Source organism: Danio aesculapii, chromosome 15, assembly GCF_903798145.1.
Source record: "Danio aesculapii chromosome 15, fDanAes4.1, whole genome shotgun sequence".
Classification (NCBI taxonomy): Eukaryota; Metazoa; Chordata; class Actinopteri; order Cypriniformes; family Danionidae; genus Danio; species Danio aesculapii.
Genome location: NC_079449.1, coordinates 19,572,533 through 19,584,053, shown reverse-complemented (window position 1 = coordinate 19,584,053; position 11,521 = coordinate 19,572,533). Strand labels below are relative to the sequence as shown.

The following is an 11,521-nucleotide window of genomic DNA, read 5'->3' as shown; positions in this document are numbered from 1 at the left end:
AAAATATGTAGCTACAAATAATTCCATCCACGCTGGCAAATAGTGTGCTTGTTTTATGTTCATTTATTTAAAATGCAAACAGATTTAGACTTTTTAAACAAGGTTAACAATAGATTTAAACAACAGATGTACAATAGAGTAAATAGCATTATTCAGAAAATGAAGTATACACAAAGTACCCACTCTATATTTCAAACAATTTTTGTGTTGTTCTGCCTTCACTGGGCCTGATCATTTTTAAGGAGCCATTATTAAAATAAACATTGTGATAAAAAGACTGTAAACATTTGGTATTACTATCATTTCCATTTCAATGCATTCCACTATCTTTTATCATGATGATTGGTGATTTCCATCAACCCTGTAAGGTAATTCAGAAATCTATTAGTTTACAACTCATGCAGACATGCAAACATTACATCACTGATATATAATGTTTATTTACTTACATGTTTAGCTTTTCTCTCATTAGTTAACAAGCTGTGCTCAGATGTCTGTGTAATTCACATCTTTTCTAAAACACAAAAAACATAAAAAATACATTAAAATATAAAATATGTAGTTAAGAGTGTATTGCATGCTAATAGTGGAAATGTAATGTTCATAATTTGTAATACCGATATATAGGTTGGGAACATTTTTAAAATTTATAAAAATTCAGATGGATATAATAAATACATAAAAGTTATTATTATATATATAATTAATAACAACATATAAAAATATATAATGGTTTCTAAAATAATATCACACAGTACAAGAGTTTTCAATTTTGATAATATGTTTAATATGGGTGGTTCATTCCGCTGTGGCGAACCCAGATTAATAAAGGGACTAAGCCGAAAAGAAAATGAATAAATGAATGTTTAATGCGTTTATGTTCATAAAAAAGGTGTTCACACAGGCGAGGACGTTCCGTAATTTTTCCGGAAAAGACCGTTCACACATCCATTCCAAAATACTGGTAAGTTTTGACATCATTAACAAGAAATGACCTATAAACGGCAGCGTTTGTATTTGTTAAACACTGAAGAGGTCAGCCTTTTCTTGATGCTTTCACTTTTTTTTTAAGATTTAGAATTCATGCAGCTCCTTTGTGAGACATCCAAAGGCAGCAACGCGAACCGTAGCTAAATGTTTACACACTTGACTACATTACAAATTATGTTCATAGATAAGTATTGTGAACAACTTATAAGAAAACATATGGAGGAACACTTTCAGATGTCGAGATGTTCATAATATGTGTGTGTGCTGGCGCTCACCGGCTGCTTCATGAGCACACGTGTCAAGCAACTGAAGCAGAGCTTGAAGGTAAACAAACAGCGGTTTATGATAAGCATTTTATCGATAATTTTTTACACAGTTGACATTAAGAAGGAACACAGAAATGTTATCTGACTAACATCTAGCAGCTAAATGTGTCTGGAAAAACATTCAAAGACTTTTATTTTCATGAATCGCGTGGACTTGAATGCGTGTTCTGATTGGCTAAAGTAGGCATCTCACATCAGCGCATTCTAATCGTGAAAGTGCCCTTTACAGCAATCTTTCCAACATTCTGCCAAATTACCGGTAATGTTACAACTGCCGAAAATTGCCGAGAACGAATTTACCAATATTTTCAAAAAGGGCTTGTTCACACATACAGACCTTTCCGAAAAATTGCCAGTAATTTTCCGGAAAGGTCAGTAAGTGTGAAAGGGGCCACTAAAGACGACCAGAGTTGTCTTTATAAGGATGAATAACATATTAAAGTATTCAAACAGAAAATATTCTTTTTTATTAGTATTTAGGTCTCAAATTCCTGGAGAGCCACAGCTCTGCATAGTTTAGCTCCAACCACCTCCAACTCAGACCTGCTTAATGGTCTCTAGTAGTCTTGAGCACCTTGATTAGTTGGATTAGCTTAGCTTGATTAAGGTTGAAGCAAAACTGTGCAGAGCTGCGGCCCTTCGGGAATCCAGTTTTTTAAACAGTACTCTTTATCAAAGCCTTGATGATTATAATAGTTGATTAATACTAACAAAAAAACTTATAAACTTCTGAATTTAATCATTCATATTTCAAGGTTTCCACTACATTCATTCTTCCATGGCGAGGCGCCACGCCAAAATTCATCCCGCCACGGCTACATTACAGCTTCTCATTCAAAACATTCTATTTTTTTAACAGTGGGTAATAATCGCACCAAAAACGTATTAAAAGGTAAGTGAATTATAACAGCGCAAACTTTTCTGTAACCATAGTAGTGCTGTGCGTCATTTGTTTAACCCTTTAAGGCAGGGGTCACCAATCTTGTTCCTGGAGGGCCGGTGCCCTACAGATTTTAGCTCCAACTCTAATCAAACACACCTGAACAAGCTAATCAAGGTCTTACAAGGTATACTTGAAACATCCAGGCAGGTGTGTTAAGGCAAGTTGGAGCTAAACTCTGCAGGGACACCGGCCCTCCAGGACCAAGATTGGTGACCCCTGCTTTAAGGTTACGTGCTGACTGACTGACTGGCTGATTGTGACAGGTGCGTGATGCGTGAGGCCAGAAAACACGACGTATAGCTGTTTTACTTTATTTCAGGACGCATTAGTACCGGAGGTATTCATAAATATTCCTAGCAAATCTAACAAATGCTGGAGACATACTCGTTACATAAACGCACTAAATCGCACCTCAGCAGCGTTTATTTAAGAGCGCACAAGAATATCTGCGCGCTATTACAGCGTCTTATATTTGAGGGGGCGTGCAAGAAGTTTTGTGCACGAGCAGAAAAAAATTGGCGCACAAGCAAAGAGATCCGCATGCTCGTAGGCTATTACATAAATGCGATCTCGACTTCTAATACTGCGCTCACGACATTTGTCATTGAAATAACGCCACAGGTAGTTGGTAGATCTGTGTAAAAAAGGCCTGCCGCCACAGCTGGAAAATATCCTAGAGGAAACACTGTATTTATATACTAATTATCAAATTAGCATCAAATAGACTATTCCAAATGTTGGTTGTCAACCCTGAGACTGCATAAATGTATAATATCAGTATGTACAGTACCTCGTGCCATTCGAGTGTCTTTATAGGAAGAGCCAGATGACAGAGCGGACAGGTGCTTATTTTATCCAGGTCTGTGTCACTGTTTTTATCTCCCTTTGTCTTGTGCCGTGATGAGAACGAGAATTCTGCAGCATCTGAATCACTGTTGTTTCCAGCTTTGGGCTTTTTGTCATCATCATCATCATCATCATCATCATCATCATCATAGTTATCATCATAAAAGCCCACATACTGTAAATCATGAGGACAATTTCCCTAATAAAGAAATAGTAGCAAAAACATTTTTAAATTACAAATACATTTACACAATTTTCTAAAATATATCAAACACCTTTTAATGTGTTTGTTTCATTTTGTACCTTGTGTATCTCCAGGCTGTCTGAGGCAATGTATTTCAGACAATTATCACACTGCAGCATGGTCCCCTCTAGAGAAAATAGATATGCTAAATCAGCATTTTGCACTCAAGATATGCCTGTATTATTTAAAAAAGGCTTTAAAGCAGTGCTGGGATTACTTATGGTTGTCTGATCTATCAGCTAATATAAACTAAGCAATATAAAAATCTTATATTTACTACCGGTCAAAAGTTTGGGGTCAGTTTTTTTAATGTTTTTTTTAAAGAAATTATTCTGTTCATCAAGGCTGCATTTGTTAAATGTAAAAAAATTAATTGGTAAATACTTATTAAATATGTATTTATTACTTATTGTATGTAGTTTCAAATTAAATTATTACTCTAGTCATTATTGCTTTTATTACTATTATTAATAATAATAATAATAATGTAGACTCGAGTAATGAAGGTGAAAATTCATCTTTAAAATCAATGAAATAAATTCTTAAATTAAATTATAAATTACATTTGAACAGTTATTTTATAGTGCAATACCATTTCACAATTTTACAACTTTTACTGTATTTTTGATTAAATAAATGCAGCTTTGGTGAGCAGGAGAAGCTTATTTTAAAACCTTTACAAATCCTACTGACCCCAAACTTTTGACCAGTATTGTATAAATATATACAGATATGTTAAATCAGTATTTTGCACTCAAAACAGGCCTGAATTATTAAAAAAAAAACAGCTTTTAAGCAGTGCTGTGATTTCTTTATGGTTGTCTGATCTATTAGGTAATATACTCTAAGTTATATAAAAAATCTTTATATATAATATAAAAAATATACAAATATGTTAAATCAGTATTCTGCACACAAAACAGGCCTAAATGTTTAAAAATTATTAAAATGGTTGTCTGATCTGTTAGGTAATATGATATAAAAAACTTTTACTTTTGACTCAACTCATTCATCACATGGATTTAAATAGGCATATAGATATCAATTTGGACCTTCCCCATCCTTTGGAAGTGCATGCAAAGTAGATTAGCTTTTAGAGTGAAGAAAATAGCATGCTTTTTTATTGTTTGTAGACATTGTTTTTGACATTATGCACATTTTTTACAAAAACCAGCATAGGTTTATGAAGAAAGACTTGTTTCAGTTACTAAATGAAAAATACTACAGTATTTAAACTAAATGCTATATTGTTTTTAACTGGTTTTAAGTCTAGTCAAATTCTTTTTTGCTCTGGAATATATAAATATAATCAAATTACCCAAGAGGTGTTTCAAAGATGGTGGCCGAGTGAAATGACTTGCTTTAAAGGGACTTTGGTACTACATTCGAATTTTAATGTACTACATGACTGTTAGAAAAATATGTTGTGTACAGTATGAATGCGAGAAGAGTGATTGGAATTCGGATGTACTATATCCACTATTTGCCATTCTCACGTGACCTTCCCACATCAGTTGCATTGCTTCACTGACCATGATTAATTCTCTTGCATGGCATCATGGGATACCATAGCGTCCACTGGATGCACACTTCAGAATCTCACCGGATGTATCAGGTCATCCTGGTAACTTCTCGCCTACTGTTTTTCGAATACTATGAATTTGGACAGACTACTCAGCTCATATATTCATTTTAACATACTTTATTGTAGGGAAATATGCGATTTCAGACGATTTTCATAGATTACAAAATTAAAATTTATGGGTGAAACATCCCTTTAATACATAATATAATATAATACTACACTATGCTGTGGCATTTATTAACAAAGAGTTGTGAATACTATAATATGTACAATAGTAGGGCTGCACAATATAAAATTTCAGCATCGATATCGCAATGTGATAATTTGCAATATTTTAATGTATCTGGATTTTAATGTATCATTTCGCAAGTGTTTTTTTGAGGCCTGTGACTATGTAAGGGTTTTAAAAGTATTCAGGCCTAAGAAACTGTAGTGTTTTTAACTTAGACAAATTAATAATGATGAATTCTATTGAATTGTTTATAGAAAGAAGACTATGCAGTATTATTTTAGATTTGATAACTCAATTACTGTACACTTGAATAAAGTTTGACTCCTCCAAAACAATAAAACACTGTTAATATAATTGGTATCTTTTTCTTTATGGAATTTATCTATGCCTGAAGATTGTTTCTTATATTTTATGCATATGCACTCCCCTACAGAATCATCCCAAACGATCTAGTTGTTCAACACATCCGGTGAAATTGTATTCATATTGCAATATAAATCGCAGAGTAAAAAAATATTCAATTTTTGTTCGATTTTTTTGTTTGATTTTTGTTAGATTTTTTCAATATCATGCAGCCCTATACAATAGTATAATACAGTTTACTATAGTATGATCAGGGTAATTGTTTCCCCACTTTTTTGGGATAGCATTTATCATGCACTTTGATTTTTGCATTTTGACTTTTGCATTCACTAACTTCTAAATTACAGTACATACAACATAAAAAAGTAATATCAGAAATCTACAATAAGGAAAACTGATCAATGAGTACTCAGCAGGCATGGGACCATAACCGTTTTCAAGGTATACCGCGGTTTGGAAAAGTCAAGGTTTTAAAACCGCCAAAATTTTCTGTTATATCGTTCCTACGGTATATGCAAAAAATATATGTATTTTTTATAGTTTTTTTTACGTTTACGTTTGTTTTGTTTTTTAGGACAATAGTATCTTCAGCAGAAGTTATATTCAAAGATGCTGCTTTAAATTGTAAATCTGTGTATTTGAAACTAATGAAGATAGCAGAAGTCAATGCTCATTTGAATTATTTAGCATGACATGTTTACTGTTCCAAAATATTATAAATGTTTTTCAAAATAAAATATATTGCCAGTGTCCGAAATCGCCTACTACTCAGTAGGTACTGCATTTGAATTTGAATTAAACACTCAGCCGTTCGAAAAGTATGTTCTATACAGTATGAATGTGATTAGTATGAATGGAGCTCGGACGTACTGGACATGCCATTTTGTCATCATCACATGACATACCCGTGTCAGTTGTGCCGCTTTACTCCCATTTATGAATTCTCTCGCGGTGCATAATGGGGATAGCATAGTGTCCTTCGGATGCGCACTTCAGGATCTCGTCGGAAGTAGGGAGTTATGCGGGTACTTCTCGCATACTGTTTTTCCTATTCTATGTATTCTGACATACTACTCGGCTCGCATACTGTTTTAGCGTACTATATAATAAGGAAGTATGCGATTTTGGATGCAGTCATTGTGTTCAAAGCGAAAAAAGCGAAATCGTTTTTACCCAGACATTTAAAAAGTATATATTTTAGAGCAGTAATCACATTACCGTGAAACCTTGATATTTTTATCCAAGATTATTATACTGTTAGAAACTTATACCGACCCATGTCTAGTACTCAGCACTGCTGATAGTATATGCATAATGTTTAAAACTAACCATCTGAGTGAGATGAATCATTTTCGAAGACTAAATCCCTGGACGTTGTCTGAGTGGTAGCAGGGCAGCTTTGAGCGTGATCAAGCTGGTCCGTCATTTTAACATACTGGTCACAGTCAGAGCAGCGCTCTGTGCGACTCCCGCAGGACACTTTGTGCACTTTCAGAGTGCTCAGAGGAAGCTCAAGCTGACAAAACTCACAGATCTCAGGCCTCTCTGGGCATTCATCTTTCTGAAAGATAGAAACAGTAGACATGGAGAGACAATAAAGGGGATAAGTGAGAAAACACTCAGACATTACATTTTGAAAGACTGACTTAAAAAAGTATAGGTGTGATATTAAATATTCATCACCTCATGGTCCAGCAGGTGCCGTCGCTCCATCTTTTTCTTGCACTTCTTACATTTTACCTGTGAGATAAAAAAATGAATCCGCAGACACAGTGTTTCAGAAGTGGGAGATTGCAATGATGAGTAATGAGCAAGTCAAGTGGAACACATTCAACAAAATGCACCACAAATGATCTTTTTTGACAAACAGGGCCAAGGGGCTGTAAAGAGCAGATGAGATCAGAGTGTTAAGTAGTGTTGAGCAGTGTGGTTGTGACCTCTGCATGCTGTTCAGTTTTGTGTTCCTCCAGCTGATCTCGATGGACAGTGTCATTGCAGTCAGGGCATTTACACAGAAACCTCTTACAGTGTGGTTCGTGCAGGTCAAAGTTTGCCTTGGCTACATCCTTATTGCTGCATGAAAACATCAAAGAGGCTCATTAGAGAGATTGGAGTATGGAAACGATGTTTTGGTAATGGAGCAGTTTAAAATCATAATTTCGACACTAGCATTTTCACAAAATTCACTCCGAACTTGAATAACTGATGAACACAAAATATTTAGTGAAGAACACCATCACGTTTTAAAAAAGAGTTATGAATGTGCGCAAAACATGATAATTTGTTGTAATAATTGGTTGCCATGTTGTATTAAATCAAAATGAGTGATGGAATTAATTTAATGTGACCTTGATTGAATAAAATTAACAAAATAATAACAGGCCCATAGCCAGCCTGGTGAAAGGGGTGGTTCTTTTTTTCTTAAAAAGTGGACCTTTTTGCAGTTATTCCCCTCATTTTCTATTTAATTAGAACGTTTAAATAGGTTGCATTTTAGTGACATTTTAAGCACTATTTTTGTTGTTTGATGAATGGTTCATAACCACATTTTTGATGTACCAAAAACATTTTTTAAGATTTAAAATGAAGAAAAAAGCGAACAATACTTATGTTTTAAATACAAATTTATTACAATATATATTATTAGAAAAAAAATAGGAATGTGTTAAAGTTTTAAATTAAAAACAAGCATATTGTCATTTAAATATCATTAAATTAAATAACAAACTGGCCAGCACATTCAATTTTCCCCAGTCACACTAAAGAGACAGCCAACAGAGAGTTACGCTTGGTGTTAAAGCTTTCTTCGATGGGTTAAATCATGATATATTATGGCATAGCTGTCAAAAATAGGACAAACGAGCTCATGTATGGGAGAATTTCTGGACTTTTGTCAGTAAGGGGTGGGTCTTACGGTTTTTAGGTGATCTTATGGTTTTTTTAAATAATTGATTACCTAATTTTAGCTCTTTTATGTTTTTTACTGTGACATTGATTTTAAGGTGCAGAATTATGCATGATGAATTATTTAAAATGTAGCAATACCTATAAAAAATAAACTATTACAGTCTACAGATAACATTAATCCACAGGTCCAAAAGACAATGCAATTTTGGAAATTTAAAGGCTATTGTGTGGTTAAGTTAAATAGATTTTTAATGACTCTATGAATTAAGTAAAAGATCTGAATGATTCGAATCTTTGGTTCAACACAGACTAAGTGAACCAGACCCAAACAAGTTTAGGCTATTTGTATGATTACATGCGTTTTCGTACATTCTCCAGCTCTGTTGAGATTTATCTGAAAATGGCAAGGGGTCCCTCCAAATTACAGATTTGTTCAGCAAAAGTCTCAAGGGCTGGAAGGACATTAAGGTGAGTAAATGATGGCTGAAATGGGCGAACTTTAACCTTCAGTAGCGATCAACGTAAACCACCTGAGAATGTTTACGTCATTAGTAATGGTGGAAAAATCCTTAAACACTACTTAAAATGTAAGCGATTCAGTAAATAACCAAACAAATCACAGTTTTATTTTCTTTAATTTGAAATAAACTAAATCTGTCGAATATTACAGTCAGAACTGGCTCTATGGGAAGTTACTTAATTTGATCACGCCATAGTTTTAAACACCGTAAATAATAGTCTTGTCATTGAGTAAATAATAAGAATTTTTTGTTTCCGTTTTACTGTTTACTTTAATCAGACAGGAGCATGACGTCGTGAACATGTAAGTGATCTTTTAACACTCGACGACATTTCCGTTATATAAATAGACGTCTTACAGAATCACACAATAAAGTTGTAAGACACTCACCAGTGAGTACATAAAACAAGCTCTTCTTCTGTGTCCATACTTAAACTAGAAAGTGAGACGACTCGGGACTTATAATTTCACTTATCCAGAACAGAAAGCGGAACCGAAACTTACCAGGTGACGTAAACATCTCTTATTTCTAAACGAATCTTATTATGTGTTGTGATAAAGAAATGCAGACACGTCACTTGACATTTTTAACATACACTGTATGTTCATTTAGTATAAATAATACGAAAACTCCTGCCCATGATGAGGTATTTGGTCCACAGTAACCAGGTAGCCTAAATCCATTGATGGCTCTTCATCACCATGGTTACAATAATGCAACTATATTTCTGTACACACCACTGATCTGTATTAGAGAAATGTCAGTGTGTATGTCAACGGCACACACGCACGCACACACACACACACACACACACACACACACACACCACATTACTGGGTTTATTTTTGCCTTTAAAACTGATTAATTCTTCACAGCATAGATTTAGGATAGATTCAGATGCTGGAAATATTCCCTGGAGAATTTGATCCATATTTTTAATGAAAGCATCACACATTTGCTACAGATTTGTTATATTTATACCCATAAATAGAAAAAAGGAAACAAATAAAACTACATTTCCAGTTTATTATAACAACACTTGACTTTAACAAAAAATACCCATGAAACCTACTGTTTTTGTGGAGTCTACAACAAAATAATTTAAAATTTTTTTTTTACAATAACTAAGGGTAAACAAGAACATTCAAAAACTTTCAGTCCCCCATCCCACTCTCACCCCCCAGGGAGAAGAATAAAATGAAAAAACAAAACACACACACACACACACACACCACACACAACATTAGCACCTATGAATTATCAAATCAACTAAATAAATATACATCAAATCTAAATCACACGCACACACACACACACGCACACACACACGCACACATACATACACACACTTACACTTTAATAAAAAGGGCAGAGATCTTTATAAACCATTATAAATCAGCGAAGAGATAAGTTGAATTCTTGACAAAATTAATTAGAGGATCCCAGTTTTTATAACATTTTTCAGTGGAACCTCTTAATGTAAACTTAATTGTTTCAGTACCCTGGGCTGGTTGGCTGGTTTTAGCTGGTTGACCAGCCTGGTTTTAGAGGGATTTTGGCCATTTCCAGGCTGGTTTCCAGCCATTTCCAGCCTGGTCTTAGCTGGTCAGGCTGGGAGATGACCAACTAAAACCAGCTATGTCCAGCTTAAACCAGGCTAGTCAAGCTGGTTTTAGATGGATTTAGCTGGTCATTTTCCAGCCTGACCAGCTAAGACCAGGCTGGAAATGGCTGGAAACCAGCCTGGAAATGGCCAAACCCCCTCTAAAACCAGGCTAGTTAACCAGCCAACCAGCCTAGGCTGGTTTAAACTGTTTTTTTCAGCAGGGTATATAAAAAAGACATCAAATCTTCCAACCATGAGACAGTGGGAGGACATTTAGAAGACTCCATGGAACCTACTTAAAGGTGAAATAAAATATTCAACTGTTAACGTCTGCATTAAATTAAAATGTACAATGTTTATTTTGATGGTGCACGTTGTTAATCCACTGAAAAAAACAACAGCAGTAGTTTGATGATTTTTAATCAATCAGCCATTTGCTTTAGCTCCAAAACGGCAGTCTGACTCTGATGACATCAGTTTGACAGTTTGGGTGATATATTGGAATCCAGTCACCATTTTGCTGAGAGTGACAAATGAGATAAAGGGCACAAAAATAAAACCCCACCTTCTACACAGTATTTTATTTCAGTAGGAAATACGTTATGATACTACTACTTTAATAATGATTGCCATATATTAATAACCACAATGATTACTTGTTAATATTCTTTATCTTTGTTATAAAAAGCAGTCAGACAAATAAAAATTAAAAAAATGTACATTATTTCCCAACTGTTTATTTCATTTAAGGCAGTGGTTTCCAAAGTGGGGGTTGGGATAATAACGGGGTTGCTTGGTGATTTTCAAAAGTCATTTAAGTTTTTTAAAATGATTAGAATTACCATATTTTAACCATAACCCACAGAAGATAAAAATAGTAAAATAGTTTTTAATAGTAAAAAAACAACAACATGCAAATTAAAAGCCCTCAGCCTTTCAATTATTTTTTTCCTTGGTG

At 34.3% G+C, this 11,521-nt stretch overlaps 1 protein-coding gene across 1 annotated transcript; it reads right to left on the bottom strand.

Annotated features, from left to right (window-relative positions):
* Positions 1 to 51: 51 nt before the first annotated feature.
* xaf1 (XIAP associated factor 1) lies at positions 52 to 9,463 on the bottom strand. Its single transcript, XM_056473669.1, has 8 exons — positions 9,347 to 9,463; positions 7,467 to 7,602; positions 7,213 to 7,269; positions 6,859 to 7,090; positions 3,409 to 3,476; positions 3,050 to 3,304; positions 450 to 514; positions 52 to 361 (listed from the first exon to the last, which is right to left on the bottom strand). The coding sequence occupies exons 1-7, from the start codon at positions 9,382 to 9,384 to the stop codon at positions 473 to 475; spliced, it is 828 nt and encodes a 275-aa protein (XP_056329644.1). The 5' UTR covers positions 9,385 to 9,463; the 3' UTR covers positions 52 to 361; positions 450 to 472.
* Positions 9,464 to 11,521: the final 2,058 nt, after the last annotated feature.

Bases quoted from the DNA above. Each gene is read 5' to 3' on its own strand.
- xaf1 (XM_056473669.1), bottom strand. From the start codon at position 9,384: ATGGACACAGAAGAAGAGCTTGTTTTATGTACTCACTG. The intron at 7,270-7,466 runs GTCACAACCACA...TTTATCTCACAG, and splicing joins AAACTGAACAGCATGCAGAG to GTAAAATGTAAGAAGTGCAA. The intron at 3,305-3,408 runs GTACAAAATGAA...TTTCTTTATTAG, and splicing joins ACAGCCTGGAGATACACAAG to GGAAATTGTCCTCATGATTT.